Source organism: Limulus polyphemus, unplaced genomic scaffold (genome assembly GCF_000517525.1).
Source record: "Limulus polyphemus unplaced genomic scaffold, Limulus_polyphemus-2.1.2 Scaffold3959, whole genome shotgun sequence".
Taxonomy (NCBI): Eukaryota; Metazoa; Arthropoda; class Merostomata; order Xiphosura; family Limulidae; genus Limulus; species Limulus polyphemus.
In genome coordinates this window covers 26,367-45,181 of record NW_013669569.1, presented here as the reverse complement: position 1 = coordinate 45,181, position 18,815 = coordinate 26,367, and the positions used below count along the sequence as shown (strand labels likewise).

The 18,815-nt window shown below is 31.1% G+C and overlaps 2 protein-coding genes across 3 annotated transcripts in view; one reads left to right on the top strand and one right to left on the bottom strand.

Moving 5' to 3' along the window:
* Positions 1 to 13,848, top strand: part of LOC106470355 (heat shock factor protein 1-like) — a 22,357-nt gene extending 8,509 nt beyond the window's left edge. The window contains exons 5-12 of the mRNA XM_022398964.1: positions 509 to 646; positions 1,137 to 1,360; positions 2,612 to 2,971; positions 3,887 to 3,992; positions 4,599 to 4,667; positions 8,087 to 8,131; positions 9,025 to 9,067; positions 10,381 to 13,848. Coding sequence (XP_022254672.1) covers positions 509 to 646; positions 1,137 to 1,360; positions 2,612 to 2,971; positions 3,887 to 3,992; positions 4,599 to 4,667; positions 8,087 to 8,131; positions 9,025 to 9,067; positions 10,381 to 10,670 — 1,275 coding nt within the window. The 3' untranslated portion in view covers positions 10,671 to 13,848. The remainder of the gene's footprint in view (positions 1 to 508; positions 647 to 1,136; positions 1,361 to 2,611; positions 2,972 to 3,886; positions 3,993 to 4,598; positions 4,668 to 8,086; positions 8,132 to 9,024; positions 9,068 to 10,380) is intronic.
* A 520-nt stretch (positions 13,849 to 14,368) lies between these two features.
* LOC106470354 (inactive peptidyl-prolyl cis-trans isomerase FKBP6-like) overlaps positions 14,369 to 18,815 on the bottom strand; it is a 20,633-nt gene continuing 16,186 nt past the window's right edge. For both annotated transcript variants that reach the window (XM_013930906.2, XM_022398963.1), the window contains exon 5: positions 14,369 to 16,754. In XM_013930906.2, coding sequence (XP_013786360.1) covers positions 16,004 to 16,754 — 751 coding nt within the window. In that variant the 3' untranslated portion in view covers positions 14,369 to 16,003. The remainder of the gene's footprint in view (positions 16,755 to 18,815) is intronic.

The following is an 18,815-nucleotide window of genomic DNA, read 5'->3' as shown; positions in this document are numbered from 1 at the left end:
ATATTTGTTGATAAGGTAAGTACACAAAATTAAATGTGATCTACTTCCCACATTTCACACTATAACATGTAAGGCAAGTGTAGCTGTTAGATATTTTGATTTGAATTTCTAGAAGCAGTGCTGTAAAATAAGGTTAGCTTTATTTATTTTGATCATATCTTCCATAATAGATTTATTGTTGTTCTACAATAAGCCATTATTTTATTTTTTTTACATTAAGGAACAAAATGATCTACAATTTCCCTAAGATAACAAAATCTCTTGTACTGTAACGTAAGTTATCCATTTATTTTGTGTCTGGGACCTACCGAAATATACAGAACATTTATTTAGCGATAATGCAAACCAACATGTTCAGAGTATTGGAATATGTTAAACTGTATCGTGATTTAAAATGATTTATGTAACACATTGACTTCTTCAGTTCTAATGTTAGTTAGCCGACAGATGAAATTACATTTTTCTCAACTGTTTTATAAATAAAACTTTGAATATTCTGCTTTTACAGTTGATCCGGTTCGTGGTTACTTTTGTGAAGACAAATGGTGTCCCGGGAATAAAACGAAGCCTTCCTCAAGTGCTAGATAAGAAGAGTAACAAGATGCCTCGATATACTGGAGATTTTAGTAACGGTGAACCAAGCAGGGTAATAACATATTTATATAGCAGTATAACACTTGTAATTTGTATTATTTTCCTATGTAATACTTATAACTTTCTCAATTTTCTTAATTAGCTCAATTCTGAGATTGTACTGACCAATGGTGTTTACTATTGTGTGTATTATATGACTATTGGTCTTGTGAAAGGTTTTAAGAACTAGTGTTTGGACAGTACTGAATCATAGCTATTATTTACCAATAAGTATGGTGTTTAACTTGATATTTTCATTAGGTTTCATGCACTTTGATGAACCATTTCATTAACTCCATAAAACATGATCAAATACCGGAATCTTTTAGATATCTTTCTTTTGTATTGAATTTATAAAGATTATAAATAATTGTTTTTGTGAGAAATTTCACATTCCAAGCATAAAAAAAATCTTCTCTTTACGACCAAAACATTTGTATTTAGTTCTAGTTGTTAGTTGCCACATAAGTTCTTTTTATCTATTGTATGTTTCTGCTTTTTAGACAGAGAAAAATAGCCTGGTAATACATGACATCACTGATGTTTTGGACGGTGGTGGTCCAAACCAGGATAACACACCCAGTGTTTCATCTCCCAAGATGACTCCCACTAACTTGACATACAGTGAAGTTACAAAAATGCCCTCCGTAAATACAGCCTCTTCTAACAAGATTGTATGTATTCCGTCAGCTCGCACCGTAGACACCACTGCTTCTGATGATTTACTGTAGGTGTATATGTTTTGGTTTATTGTCAAGAACGTGTAATTGTATTGAAAATTTAAATATTAACTTACAATTGCTAGAAAGTTACCAGTGATTAGTATTTTTTTTAATTTAATAGCCTGTTGGTAATCGCTTGTTATTTAATTTAGTGTTAGGTTTCAGGTACCATTTTGCATATAATGTTTGCATTCTACTAATGTTAACGTAATTAGTAACATATTTTATAAAAAAAATTAGAAACGCTACGTCAACTAATTATCAATATTTGATAGACCTAGAAAGAACAAATATTTCTAACACTGTTAGTTCAGGGTGCCATTCTATTTCAGTGTGTGTTCATCCTATTTGCCATTTTCACAAAAAACTAACATTTGGCTAATATGACGAAAATAAAAACAATATGATTCTGGTGAAAGTAAACCCTACAGTTATTGATCGTGCTTCCTTACAGTTAGCGGCAGCTTCCTTTGGTTCCCACCTTCTGCTGTCTCGATAAATAGTTTATAAAGTGTCTAGCCAAATCTTTGTATAAAGTATTTGAGGATTTCTGTATGGCAAATAACTGCACTGTCTTTTATTCTCTGATCATGCAAATTAGGTTATTAGTGCCAGTTTTTACGTGTCACACGAGCATTGAATATAAATTAAAATATAGGCTGACTTGCCTTACATCAGGGACACTTAAATTTCACCTTATGAAAATACATTTTGGTTACTAAAAAATTAAGACGAGTTGGCCCAGTATTCTCATTAAGATGCTTATAGTGATTAAAATCTTTTAATTTTGTTTTTTATTATGACTGGGTATCTTTTTAGATTCAGCATTCACTTTGTGGTGAAAAATTAGTTCATATGATGAACAAAAAAACACTAATTCTCTTTTCCAAGTCCTTCTTTAAAAATTGCTGAGTACATACAATGAATGTAGAAAATTTTCAGATTTCAAAGTGCTTGTGTTGTGGTGAAAAGTATATGAATTAGAATTTTAATCAAATATTGAAAGACTCAATACAATTTGACCAACTGATTAAATGCCAGGAACTTTACAGAATGCACAGTGTTGTAGGTTTAACATAGCCTTTTGTTATTGTTTTTTAATGCTATGTTAGCCTTTGTACAACGTACAGTTTTTGATATAAATTACAAACTCATAAGTATGAGAATTGAATTATGTAAGAAAGCTTGAGTAAAAAGTGGTGATAAAAAGCTAACTTGGTATATATACCATTGTTCTGTTTTGTTTATTTACAAAGGGATTTAGTTTCAGCTCAAGAAAGTACTGGAACAAATAAGGAAGTTATTCATGAACCTTACATTTCTAATGTTTGCGTGAAATCGTCAGAATTCTTCACTACATCTGTTATCACAGATTTACCATTGCCAAGTATGAGTGACACCAGTCCTACATTGAACACTCCTATTATTCAAGTTTCTACTCCTGTCACTCTGTTTCCAAGCTCTTCCTTTACAGTGACATCTGGCTCGTTGCCTACCACCATTTCAAACAGTAACATTCAACATAATGGTGATGCTGACAAGAATGTTGGAGAAAAATATTCCTCTAACCAAGAGAAAGAGCTTCGATTATCAATCCCTGAAACCATGAAGTTAAGGTTAATAGACTTGTACCTTGTAAAAACAGTGTAACTCAGTAGTATACAAATAAAACAATAACCTTCTTTTTTGTTGTTTTATATGTAAAAGCATTCCTTTGGCATATAACATTACATAGTTTTACCTCAGAATAATTTCTATCTTAACCCTTGATTTGTAACTTTTAAATCCCCATAAAATGTTTGAAAAAAAATATATAGAATGAATGCTCCTTTGACCTTTAATACAATTTATGTTTGTGTTCATGAATGAAGTTGTCACTGTCTGCCATGATGGGATAATTATTCTTTAGATAAAATAGGCTTTCAACATCTCGTGTACTCTTTAATATTTGAACTGTTTGTCAGTGCCCTTCTGAAGCAAAAGTAAATCATACAATAGGTAGTAAGTCAAAGGATGAGCCAACAGTATGGACTAGAGCTGGTATTATGTTTGATAATTAGTTAAGGCTCAATTTTTTGGGGTACTTTCCAAGTTCACTACAATACTGAAAAAAAAACCAGTAATATTAGTCATAGATCTAGTTTTTTTTCTGCAGCTTATTTTATTTGAATTAGAAATCGACATCGTATGTTGACCTGTTAAAAATGAAAAAGGGAGCATTTGTTAGTATTAGAACTAGTTGTACACATTATGATAATATGTAGACTCAGTATATATATATATAGAAGTAAGTTTGTTGTTCATGGTCAGTACAAAAAAAGCAGTTTATATTATTTTGGAATTTACAGTAACCTTAAACTTTCAAAACGTTAACCACTCGTCTAGATTTTTACTTGGGCTATTTACAAATATACATTTTTTTTTAAACAGTTTTTTCCCTAGTAGTTTGGCTACTATAATTGGTATATTTTAAGTTGTTATTTATTAAGTAATTACGTTATTTTTAAATCTATGTAATATTGCTTTTTTAGGCAAAATTATACCGAGTATTTAGAAGACGTAGATACTGAGCTGGATTGGTTCCAGAAACTTCTGTCACAAGAAACCTTGAATATTGATGCAGATAAACTAACCGAGGTTAGCTGGCTATTTGAATAATAAAAAGCTTCAAGTTTTCTTTGAAATGTATTACAATATCTTAACAAAAGTTTGTTGTTATTATTTTTTTGCTTGTATTTCTTTCCCGTGCTTGTGTATATTTTGTGTAGTGGGATAGATAGTGATCCACTGTAGGGTTTCACCTCATTGGATATCATTGTTTTTATAACTTTTTTTGGCTTGAAATTTATTGTGAAGTTTGTGTGAGTATAATCAGTAAATGAACATGTTAATCACTTTAGATTGCTATGTGATTTAATATTCGTTCATGTGACTTATTAATGAAGAAACTCACTCTTCCTTCTTTTTTGTTGTTTTTAATATAAATTTAATAATGGCTTTTTTTTTTCATTTATTACTGAGTTCTTTAGGATAATTATGCATATAAATTATAAATGTGATTGACCAAAACAAGTCTTAAATGTAGAACATTTGAGGGGGAGATTTTAATGTTGAAATTGAAAGTGATGCTTCAAGCCATCAAAATTAAATTAAAAAACAGGATTTTTTTTCATCAGTTTTTACATACTTTGAAAAGGATTTAAGAGAATGATGCAGACAAGTACTAGATGTTTTTTATTTCAGACTATTAGAAATCTTTTGATGCAGAACACTGAACAAGATGCAAGTAGCAGCAAGTGGCAGAATGGGAAAGTAAGCACGTCAGAGTTGGATTATTCAAGACAAACTTTAGGATTGGAGTTTATGTTTACTGCTATATCCTACGTAGCAACATTAAAAAGAATCTTCACTGCCAGAATATTTTGTTAACCAATTTATAGTTTTACTATTAACCCTGGCCCGGCATGGCCAGGTGGTTAGGATGCTCGACTCGCAATCTGCGGGTCGCGGGTTTGAATCCCCGTCCCACCGAACATGCTCGCCCTTTCAGCCGTGGGGGCGTTATAATGTGACGGTCAATCCCACTATTCGTTGGTAAAAGAGTAGCCCAAGAGTTGGCGGTGGGTGGTGATGACTAGCTGCCATCCCTCTAGTCTTACACTGCTAAATTAGGGATGGCTAGCGCAGATAGCCCCTCGTGTAGCTTTGCGCGAAATTCAAAACAAACAAACAATTAACCCTGTACCCATCTATGAAATATCATTGTTTGAATCAATATTAACTATTTGATTGAAACATTTTTCCATGTTGATAAACTTACTGAAAGAACAGCACTAATACATTCATAAGTCAATTTAGAACCTTTTTATTTTTGCATAAAAATTAATCTAAAGAGTTTGATAATTTTAAATTAATTTTGTTATTTGGTTATTCAAAATTTGGCCATTAAAATATATTAGATCAATTCTGATTCCTATATGATGACCAGATAAACTCACTGAGATTATACGTTTCAGTAAAAAATGAAAAATATGAAAGCATTTAAACGAGAGTTTAACCAGAAGGTTTTATCAGTTGACACTTATATTGACTGTTACTGAATCATACCAATAATTGTTGGTTAAAAACAACGCAACATTAAAATTTGATGACGAGGAACCCACTTTTAGACTAATAATGGTTGGAGACGGCTTGAATGGGTAATGAAGAAAATCAGGTACCAATGATGATGACAAAACCTTGTCGAAACGTTGTACATTTGCTGTTATGGTAAACTTATATTAAAGTTTTTCTTTATTACCCACTCAAGCCATCTCCAACCATTATTAATATAACATTCATTTAGAAAAAGTGATAAATTTAGTATTAAATATGGAGCTAACACTATCATAATACACATTTGTAAGGCTGATAATGTGGCTGAAAATTTTCTCTGAAAAGACAGTAAATAGGATTTAGACTCAATGAAAAGAAATTAAAGTTGGCAAAGATTTACACTTAGGGAACAGACAGTAAACAGGATTTAGACTAAGTGAATGGACAATACATAGGATTTGGACTTGGTGAACAAACTCTAAACAGGATTTAGACTTGGTGAATGGACAATACACAGAATTTAGACTTGGTGAATGGACAATACACAGGATTTAGACTTGGTGAACAAACTCTAAACAGGATTTAGACTTGGTGAACAAACTCGTAAACAGGATTTAGACTTGGTGAACAAACCGTAAACAGGATTTAGACTTGGTGAACAAACTGTAAACAGGGTTTAGACTTGGTGAACAAACTGTAAACAGGATTTAGACTTGGTGAACAAACCAGAAACACAGGATTTAGACTTGGTGAATGAACAATAATTTAGATTTAGTGAACAAGAATTAAACTTAGCAAAGCTTTAAACGTTGCTTATGTTAACTTAACGAAAGACATCACCCTTACACATTTAAAAAACAAACAAAAAACAATTTCATTAACTGATATGTCATACTAGGCAGATTTACAGAAAAGTGTTTAAAATTCTGGACTCACTACAGCGTAAATTTAATTGTAACTCGTCTTCTGTAGTTCCGAGTTAGATCACTAGTCGTCTTTGTTTTTATAGGATATTTCAACACATGGTAAAGGTGGCTGAAATTTCACCTGTAGGTCATCATCAGCTTAACCTGATAAATGCATTTCATTTTTTATATTTCAAGTAGTTTCAACAGTAGTTCTTGTAGTTGTAACATTTAAGCAAATAAGGTATCCTAATAAGTGGATTATTGCGTAATTTTACTGAAATTCATACTTAGCTACTTGATGAAATGTAAATAGATTAACTTTTAGTAATTTACTACTTTTACTGTTAAAGCATCCTTTTTTTTTCAAGTATTTTCATAAGAGTAAAATGTACATGAACACAACCAAGTTACTTAAGAGATGCTTCAGAGTAAGCAGAGAATTCTTAGTGAAGTTGTGTGTTTGTTTCTGGTCATGTTGGATTTATTATTACTGTAAATAATTATATATATAGAGGGAGACTGAGCTATCTATTATAAAAGTATACCCTAGAGAAAGAAACGAGTATTATCTAATTATATTTGGTCAATTAGAAATCACAATGTCAAAACTATGTTTTGAATCTTAAAAATGCAGTCAAATTGAGAAATGAAATAGTATATTTCCTGTCAAAATAAACCCTTACACTCCTTCATATTGTATCAAAATAAACCCAATATGAAGACAGTGTAAGGGTTTATTTTGATACAATATGAAGGCAGTGTAGGGGTTTATTTTGATACAATATGAAAGCAGTGTAAGCCTTTATATTGTATCAAAATAAACCCACACACTGCCTTCATATTGTATCAAAATAAACCCAATATGAAGGCAGTGTAAGTATCAAAATAAACCCTTGCACTGTCTTCATATTGTATCAAAATAAACCCTTACACTGTGATCATATTGTATCAAAATAAACCCCTACAATGCCTTCATATTGTATCAAAATAAACCTTTACACTCCCTTCATATTATATCAAAATAAACCCTTACACTCCATTCATATTATATTAAAATAAACCCATACACTGCCTTCATATTGTATCAAAATAAACCCCTACACTGCCTTCATATTGTATCGCAAGCATGCCATTGAGGTGATTTTGAAAATGGGCTACTTAAAAGTATCTCTGTTTGACATTTTATTATTATTTTCTCTCATGTATATATGTAATGCACAATTGCTCAAGTTAACGTATGGATTAAATGTTGTGGATCATGTATTTAGTCAGATACTTTTAACCTATAGGACATACTAAGAAAGTAACAAACGTAGTACTAGAGTAAGTTATTAAGTTGAAGATTTATAAATAGTTTGCTCAGTATATACATGTACAGTGAAAAGCTGAGTTTGTTTCTAGAAAAAACTAGTCTTGTTTGTAGTTATATTATCCATGTTTTTTTTTATAGTCTTCACATGTTGATTTCTTTATCCATGATCTTTTGGTGTGTATTTTGTGTAACACAAATTCATGTTTCCATGTTTTACAAGAATATGTAGAATACTAGTAATACCTCAGAAATGGTTAGATAGCCCCATAAGAAATGTGTGAGAGTTTGGATTAGTGCAAGATAAGTTGGAAGCTAGAAATTAGATTTAGCCAAATAAGAGAGATTAAGAATTAGGCTAATTAAAAGAAAGATTAAGAATTATCAAAAATCTGATCTGTGAACTTAAATATTTCTAGGTCTTCTGTGATGACGTTACCAACTTGACAAACATAGAGCCTTTGGTAAGAATATTGATCATGTTGTATTATTGGTTACACAGGCCTGCGATGGTTTTATTGTCTTGAAGTTTTTACATATTCTACAGTAATTCCAGTATGCTGATATCAATGTTTCTCCATCACGTAGAGATTTTCACAAAACTTCATAATGCAATACATAAAAGAAAGACCACAACACGTAGTTTTGAGACTAAAATCAGGATGAATGAGGATTCATATTCCTTTGACACCAGTGTTCATAATGGTAAATAAAATAATAATTTGATCTAAGTAAGAGTTTTTTTTCTTCTCGGTTTGTAAAAAGTCTTTATGTGATGGAAAAACATTTATATTATTTTAAAAATCTGCGTGGTTGAGTTATAGAAAATCAGTTATAAAAACCAAAACAATTTATATGAAGTTTAAATTTGCAGGCCTGTGTAATCCTTGTTGCTATACTTTAGTTACCATGCATTAATCAAATCTTCAATACCCATTAATTAATAAAAGAAAAATCATATATTTTGTTGTTTCTATGTCTGTTTAAGTACCTTATCATTAGATCAAAAGTGTATGGTTTTTACGATAAACAGTGTATGTGCAAGCCAGTAAAAAAAGACTAAATACACCTGAACAGGCATAACTTGATCAGCTAATAAAATTAGATTTAATATTTCAGCTTCTTACCTTTGTCAGTAAATGAGTACTTTCAATCTTCCGTAAATCAGATTTCTTCACCACATTTGGCTTTGTTTACTATTTCCTGGAGGGCAACTTTAGTTAAAAGTATGTAGGTATTTGATTAAAGTGCTTTGAGAAAGGTTCAAAACTCAGATGTTTGGCTTTAAACACAAGAGTTTTAAATTTAGGTTTTCTTCATAAATGTAAGATAACTTTTTTTTTTTTACCATTTGTAGGATTCAAAGAATGAGAGTAAACACGACTCAAACCAGATTAAAGGTTAGTATTATAAGTTAGGTTTTCTTAACAAACAGAATGTATTACCTGGTATTGAATTAGAAGCTTTCTCATGAACGAAGCAATAATACCAATAAAAAAAATAGTAAAATCTAACCAAAGGTTCATTTCGAATGTTATCCTGTTATATTCATGAGTATATGAATTTTTCCATAATTTTGTCATGCAAATATTAAGCCTTTATTTGCTTAATTACTTAATTGTTAGTTTCGTGATATCCAGTGAACAGGCAGCTTCTATCATGTGCCTTTTTTTTTACCTATCAATATATCATATGATAGAATGAGTCAAGTCTCAATGTACTGAATTTCTTTTGAGTGTAGAACTTTTATTGTTATGTAAGTATGAAATATATTCTTCACGATCTTCAGTAATGGCAAAAAATATTTTCTAACACAAATTATATTCTGTTATACAGAAATTCTCACACGATTTCTATTTTGTTTGTTCTTTAACACAATGGGCCGTCTATGCTGTATCCATCTTGGGGTATTGAAACCTAATTTTTAGTTTTATAAGTACTCAGACTTACTTCTGAGCCACTAGGGGGGTTTTATATATATAAAACGTAACTTTTGTTTTATGTAACCTACAATTAGTTTGGTGAAGGTCTGAATTTTAATACCCATTTGTTTTTCAGTACCTGTGCATTATGGTTTGTATACTTTCATGTTAGGTTTACTTTCTAATTCTTTTTTCTTTGTAAATATAAATAAATCTTTCAAATGTTATTTTCTTTTTTACTATTGCTTTTAAAAATAGTTTATTTGTCATCAGTTTATGATAAATTTTTTGTTTTTAAACAAAACTTTCTAATCTGGACGTGTGAAGGCTTGTTTCTAGTGAAGAGGTTTCGTAACGGATGTAAGAACGTACAGGGCGGGCAAAAAGTCTGCCCCACCCCAAAAAATAAGATAGTGTACACGAAAGAAAGAATTTATTGCATATTGCCGTATCTCATATTGATACGGACTAAGAAAAAGGTCGATTAATAATCCAAAGTGTTTGTCTCTTGGCCTCATGACATAGGATGATACATCTCCACGTGCGATGTGTACCCACACACTTGCAACTAAGCATTCTTCTATTAAATAGTTGAATCTACCATGTTCACCTTTTATAAACATGAAAAAACATCATTACTAATACAAAAAAATACTCAAATTGTTAACTTTTTGCCCACCCTGTATATATATAGTTTTTAGATAACGTTAACATGTACTATTTCAGTAAAGGCATCTCAGTATTGGTATTTATTGTTTAAGGATATGCTGGAATGTGTTTTAAAATGACAGGTAATGAATTGATCCAGTACAACCCTCCGCCGCTATCTGTTGGAGATTGCTCGGACAACCTAGCTAGCCTGTTGGCTAGTATTTCTTCAGAGGTCCCACCCGTAATCAGCAGCCACTCGGAGACAGCTGAAGAACCTCCTGTTACAACATTTGCTGACAGCAATGATAATTTTAACTTGCCAACCAACACTGTAGCTGACACTAGCTTTACCGAGGTTCCACCCTTGGAAATTGACTCTCTTCTTTTTGATGGTGTTTTGCCTAGTGATGATGAAAGTTTAGTGTTGTGAAGCATATTAATATTTTGTACAACCCTTCTCTGTTTTTTTAATAGGTTTAACAGTGTATTATATAAGATGAATAACAAGAGTTATTGCAGCTCCACATTCGCTAACATAAAAATGTTTGCTGCGCTGCGTACTTCTTAATTTTCCCAGATGTAGCTGAAAGTGAACAGTGGAAACATCAGGTCGTCAAAATAGTCTCTGTTAATCCCTCCTGTACTAATTGGTTATCATTTCAATAATAATAATATATATACATACATATTATTAGGATCTTGTAATATTTCTGAAACATTTAGGCTATCTAATATTATTAAAACTATGGCAGAAACTGATTTTATTTTTTTAGTTGGAAATGTATATAGAAGTTATGTTTGTATGCCCTTACAAATAGTTTAACAGCACATAGTAAAATTAACTTGACAACATAAAAAAAATGCTCGATTTCAGTTCGTCAATTATCAACAATGTGTCATTTTTAAGGACCTTTTTGTTTTTTATATTTTCTGTACCAATACTAGCAAATTTCACGTGTTTAAACTTGTAATTAAAACAAAGTGGTAGTCATCTTATATGTGATCTGGTAATACATTTTTATTTGGAACTCATTCAATCAAACAGAAGTGTTTATATGGAACAAGAAAAAATATATTACCCTGTACAGTTTGTTAAGTTTTAAGCTCTGTGATACTCTGATGCTACAACAATTATTAATTAATTAGTACTGCTGCCACCAGGTGAATATGGATATCAAGGTTTGAACAGTGATATATTTTTTTGAACACTGTGGCAACTTTGAAGGTCAATGTGTTATGCAGCTAACAGTGGTTGTATAGATGTAGGGGATGCTGACTGGTCACTAAAGTAGGGATAATTATATCTGAACTTTAGGGGGATCTCAGAATTTTAAGATGCAGTTTAAGTAAACACTAAGTTAAGTCTGAAAAATTGAAATGTAAGATTTTAAAGTCAATTGAATTAGGCATTAAGGAAAAAAATAACTGTTAACAAATCTGTCAAAAATCAGCATGGTTGTTATTTTCTTTTTCTAAAACTTAGAAGAAATGCAATGATTGCATTAAATAACCCGTTTGTCAATTGCCCGTGACTATATGTATTCAAAGCCATTTTTCTGTCTGTGTAATCCTAGTGTATGAATGGGGGGGACATCCCCAAGTTTTAGAATGAATATATTTTTTGAAGTGTTGCAGAGTAGTTAACCTAATGAAAAACATAATTTCTACATATGATGCTCTGAGACTTAAGAGTGGAAGGTAAAATTAATGTAACAAAACAATTAAATATATAGGTGTATGTGTACATAATTACCTGTCATTAACACAAAAATAACTATTCAAACAATCGAGGACAGAAGAATCGTGATTGACTTTGTTTGTTTTTTTTAATCTTATATAAACTAACTATGCATGCCAGGGATAGTGAGAAGAAGAAAAGCTTAACTTGAGGCCAAATTTATGACCAAGGGCATAGCTCCATGGTGGGGGACATGTCCTCTCTGTTATGGTGTGCAGAAAATTTTGAGTTAAATAGACATTTTCCTTCACTTTCGTTGGCCATAAATGCTAAAGAGTAACTTGTTATTGAGGCCTAATATTTGCTTTATTTGGAATATTTGTGTGCCTCTGGAAGTTTTTTGTAACGGACTAATACACCATTCTTAACAGAAATGTCAAATAGTTTTTGCCACCATTTATCAGAAGTCAATTTTGTAGATACAGAAAATACTTGCTATGTTTATTAGTATTTTGAAATTTCACTATGCATAGTGAAATAAATTGGTGATATTAATGTTAAAAAGAGACATCTTGTAATACTTAATTAACGACTCCTGACGACAGACATTCAACTACATATATATAAGTTAACATTGATGTTAACCCAACACATGATATCTCAAGTCAAAAGACTATTGTCATTATAAACACACATTTTTTAACTAATTTCTCCAACCTTTTAGTCATCATTTGTTTGTGGGCCAACTTGGCATTTTCATGTCTTACTCTTTACCATGCTTAACTTTCAATGTAATGAAAGATGTATCTCTACAGCCAGCCAGAAAACAATGATCCAAAATTACTTTTGTTGAAGCATAGGTAAAATGTCTAGTTATTTTTGTAATGTTGTTTATACTTTCCCCGACTCATTGTTAACACCAAATTTGATGATCTTTACAGTATGATTAGCTGGTAATTCTCTCTCTCTCTCATGGTTTGGGCTGCCCAAATTTTGTTTCTGTGGAGCTAAAACTTCCAGGTTTAGCAGCAGTTTCAAATGTTTGTTTTTGTACTTGTATAATTATTATTAAAAGCTATATAGGTATTAGCCATTTTTTACTAATTACCCAAAACTTAGTTGCAAAAAAATCTTTTGGTGTAATTTTATTTACACATTAAATTTTTTTCATTTAACCCATTCACTGCACATGGACCATATATTTCAAAGTGCATTGGGAATATACGTTCCAGCTGTGGTGAAAGGGTTAAAGTTAGAAGTAGATGTGAGGATCTGGGATTGAACTGAAGGTCTCTGGCTTTTACTAATTTTAGACTGTCAGATACAAGATATTCAGTTTCCTAGTTTTTCTTTCTGCTGAAGCTAATGATGAAATAATAGATTTTTTTTTTTTAATTTCAAGAAATGTGCAGAAAAATTAACTTATCTGTGGTAAAAACAAATGTTTCAAGATTTTATTTTATATACAAGTGGTTTCCAGCAGGCTATAAAGACATTGCTATTTTAGTATATAAGTCACAATACTGGAAATGCAAACTTTAGATAACTCTGGTGCTTAAAGTCTACATAAGCTTACAGAAATAATTGAACAACTTGAGATTTTTTTATTATCTGATGTCTACCCATGAAAGGATATTTCATCATGTATTCTCACTGAAATCATTTTACATAATTTATACTTATATTTAACAAGTAGTAGTTTCCAATGATGTTTCTAGCAACTCCAAATTCTTTTGGAGGTGAGTATCCGGGACTAGGACTGGGGTCCTAGTCCGGACACTGGGAGAGCATGTTTTGGTGTGACGGGGATTCGAACCCGCAGATTGCGAGTCGAATTTAACTAGTGATTCTAAACAATACCTATCATTCACTTTAAAGCACAAAAAATTTATAGGAGTTATAAAAAAATATTCATATGTATTTTTAATTTAAAATATAACTTATATTTATCTTTGCATACAACAGTAGTAACCTAATTAGCCATTAGATCAAGAAATATTTGGAATTCCCGATACTATTCACAATGTGTTTTAAATTACCCGAAGCCAAACTGTGAACATGTTTTTAAAGGTTCAGTAGTATGTTGTGCTTAATAAATTGTTTTACAGACATAGAATTTTGTAAGTAACAGTTGGTGTGCTTAAATATGTAACATCTTTGTAAAAGCTTACATAATATACTGTTGTAACTTGTGTTGCCAACTCTCAATAGAACAAAAAAAAATTAGTACATAAAACATTTCTGACAATATTTGTAGCAGACAGACTGTTTTAAAAATGTAGAGAAATAATGGCATTTTGAAATAAAAATTGGTTTATTGCTTATCTTTTGTGTGTTGTTTTCATACCCTAATAAAGTACAAACCAGCTTTCAGTTATAAAATTTTTCCTTTGAAAGCAAACAAACCTATTTAATGCTTTGAGTTACATTTTGTAAGTTTATCTCAGATATTTCTTTGTGGAAAACAAACACTTTCATGAATATTTTATATTTATTCATTGAGAACAAGCTTGGATAAAACTGGCATAACAAGTTCTCGAGAATGATCAGCACCGATGATCAAAATGTTGTACCTGTTTTAAAAAATATTCTTCCTTACTGTAAGAGCTGTAACGTGTCATAAAATAATAGTTATACTAGTATGTTTCATACAAGACTTGAATTTTTATTGATCGACTCAAATGGATTTCAGCCTGATTTTGTGTATTTCAAATAATACTAGTTGTAATATAAACAAAGAATATTATAATGTGATGGTATCAGAAACAAATTTTGACCATGTCTTAAATCACTAGTTTCTTAACTATAAAAACATAGTCTTAGGTTATGAATAGCACATAGCCGTAGCATTATATTCTTAGAATGTAATATCACGATCACCTACAGTTAATCTCCTAATGCTGAGAAAGAAAAAAATATATTTTAGAGACAAGTTTGAACTTTAGATATAACATTATTCTACAACAACTTACGTACTTGTTATATTTTCTAACCAAAGCTAACATTACATTTTTTGACCAAACACTACTTAACATTTTGGATACAGTTTGCTTGTCAACAAATCCTTTTTTTGGTAATTGGTTAAAAGAAATACAAAATAACCCTAACCTATTTTGAATTACAAGAAAGAAAGAAAAAAATTAGTAGTTTTGTCACCAGATTTGTTTGGAATGATCCTAGAACATTAACAAAACAAAGTTAATACTGAAAAATGTCATCAAAGTTATGTCATCGCTTGCTAACATATATTAACCACAAAAAACTTTTGTAAACAGACAAATAAAAAGTGAAAGTTTCATTATTTGTTATAAATAGTTATAGAATTTTTGGAAGTAAAGAAACAGGTATATTAAAAAAACTTAAACTGTAGCTTACTTAGTATTCACAGGAATTTTTTATGGTTTTACACTGAAACTTGTTTCATGGGTTTTAACTTTTGCAGAAAACTTAAATTGAAAATGCAACAATTTTCCATTACATAAATATATAAAACGTTTTTAGACATTGTTTTTCTAAGCAATATTTTCCATACTATAAGCCTTTGCAATCATGCTGTGTAACTGAAGTGACATGCTGGTAATTCAGCTGTTGAAAGCATTGAACTTCTCTGGGCACATTACTGCAAGTACTTAACTAACTACAGTTTACATCTCGTTGTTTGCCGTTTCCAGATTACAAGTTATTATCTGCCTATAGTATATTGAAAAACGGTTACTCAAATGGCTTGATGGGTATAAAATTACTTTAAATTTTTTAGCAATATGAAACAATGAACTACAGAATAATTAATATTTGCTTGTATATGTCTGTTTGAGTTGAATTTATCACTTATAAAGGCACGTGGAAAAATACATACTGTGAAAATAGCAAAAGTTAATTCCATGCGAATAATGAGTAATTTACAGTATCTAAAGTTATAAAATATTGTTAGGGGCAAATTTTAGTAGCTTAATCAAAGTATTATCACTAGACTATTAATAATCTCCATTTGCTGTGATGACAGGTTGGTTGGAAAGCACGATTCACTTTTCTGGAACTCTAATAAACGTTCTCTCATCTTACCCTGAACCTCCGATTAAGCTCAATCAAAGGTTTTGATTAGTGTCACTATCAGCTTTCTGGTCAGGAGTTTTTTTGTGTTGACTGAACATTTTTTTACAAAAATCCTTTTCCATCATTTCATAATCTGCTTGTTGTTTATCCAGTTTTCTAATTTCTTCAATAATTTCCTGCTCATTTGGACTCAGCTTTAAGGCACGCTGGAAATAACTGTGCGATTTCTCAAAGTCTCCTTTCATCATGAAACCTTTACCCATTCTAAACAACGCTTTGACATTATTGTTTTGAATTTCCAAACTACGTCTAGCAAAGAATATGCAACGGCCTGCCTCTTTGATCGTTAAATTAGCAAGAGATAGGTTCAGGTAGAGTTTCATTAGCAGATTCTGCTGCTGCTTCTCCTGTTCTTCATTAGCAAGTGAGAAGGTTTCTAGTAAATGTACAGCTTTTTTATACCTGGTAATAGCCTTTTGGTACATCTGTTTTTTATAGAATTCATTTCCAGCCTGGTGCTGAGACTTGCACACTGCCAGAATCCTTTCGAATGAAGCTTCCTTTTTTTCTTCGGGAGTCAGGCCATCAAACTCGGCTGCTGCTCCATCAATATAACTGATGAGTTCTACCTCGTACATAACGGTGGCATTTGGTGGAATACGAGGGGGGCAACCCATCTGGCCAAAAGCATATTCGGGTCTGATGAGAAACTGGGCTACTTCTCCCTTTTTCATCGTTCCCACTCCTACATCCAAGCCTAAAATAACTCTTTCCCTGTCTAACCTAAAGGTGAACAAAAAGGAAAACGTTCACTTGGTAATGGCTGACCTTGATCTTGAAAACATAAGTTGAACAAAAAAATAACACAATGATAATACATTTAGAGCATTACTTGAAGCCATAAAATTAGTCAAGCACAAACCTAATGTTAAAATTAAGACCAAATCAGTTATTATTTCATGGAGTTGATACATATGAATAACTAAAATTAGAATAGATAAATACTGATAAACTTAACATTTTACTTTAACCCTATATGTATGGGTGGAGGTCAAAGTGCTCGTGTCACAATGTTTTACAGAGTTACATTCAAAATTTAATTACATAAGTTTATTCTCAATATATGTCAATAAACTGGGTGTTGAAATGTAGTTTATAATTTAAATTTTTATATTTGTCTTAATTTCAAAATATAAAAATTTGTGTCATGGGTTGACTGTTCAAAATATAAAAATTTGTGTCATGGGTTGACTGTTCAAAATATAAAAATTTGTGTCATGAGTTGACTGTTCAATATATAAAAATTTGTATCATGGGTTGACTTCAAAATATAAAAATGTGTGTCATGGGTTGACTGTTCAAAATATAAAAATTTGTGTCATGGGTTGACTTTTCAAAATGTAAAAAATTGGTGTCATAGGTTGACTTTTCAAAATGTAAAAAATTGGTGTCATAGGTTGACTGTTCAAAATATAAAAATTTGTATCATGGGTTGACTGTTCAAAATATAAAAATTTGTGTCATGAGTTGACTGTTCAATATATAAAAATTTGTGTCATGGGTTGACTGTTCAAAATATAAAAATTTGTGTCATGGGTTGACTGTTCAATATATAAAAATTTGTGTCGTGGGTTGACTGTTCTGAATTGTTTGTAAATTCTCTTCTCTTATATGGATATTTCATATTTTTCAACTCAAGTAATACGAATTGAAAGTGATATTCCAACAACAGAAAATAAGTGACTACTGTACATTCTGGAGTGTCAGTACACTAAAATATCATACCCTAAACACTACATAGAAACTACCAAAAAAAAACGTAGATAATACCTATAACAAATTGGAAATTTTATTAACAGTGATGTGACACCATGTACATTGAACTTGTGATACCTATAATTGCAATTGGAAGTTAAAATTTATTTAATATTTTGATATTAAATATAACTAAAAAATCTTAAGGTCAAAAACATTGGCAAATCACGTGGGGGAAAAAAATTGATAAAATCCTTATGCACTTGTTGAAAGCATTAAGTTTTTAACAGGTTTCACAGATAATATTTATTGAACTTCAATGTTCTGAACAGTTAAGAGTGAATTACATTGAAATGTTTTAATGAAGCTACATGCTATCGTGGATACGAGTTAATAAATATACGTCTACACTGTTCGTATATGTTATTTTTTTAGACTTCGATGTACCTCTGAAAACACTTTGTCATCTTGAAAAAATGGTCACCCACATTTATAGCTGTTTATCATTGCAACAAAATGTCCCCAATTATGACTTGTTTTATCATTTTCAATACAGATATAGGTTTGATATTGTAGAGAAGTAAGCATTTGTAGCAGATTTTAATGAAAAAAAAAATTTGTAACGGGTCACACGACATACTTGAAACCTGGACAAAGATAATTAGACAAATTCAACAACAGTCATCACTTTAGCCATTTCAAAAAAAAAACCTAATGATAAAATTTGAAAAATCTAAAAATAAGATAGCCACAAATGTCTTGTGAACCTGTATGTCTCCTTCTCAAAAAAACTAATCAATGTTCTTGCTCAAAGATTTTACAAAACATTTACAGAGGAAATTCTGTAATTGCTCATGCTAGAATTGAACAAACATTAAATTAACTAACATAATGTTACGACAGTGGAAGTCACGTGACGCTGATAACACGTAATGAGTATCTAGAAGGTTCCTGAAGGCTCGAAACGCCCTCTATTTTGTATATATAAAACTGGCAAATAAAGTTGGGGGGATAATTGAATAGCAGACAGGAAGATAGAGACAGATAATTGAGTCAAGCTGTAAGTAAAGTGTGTAAATCGTTGTGAAG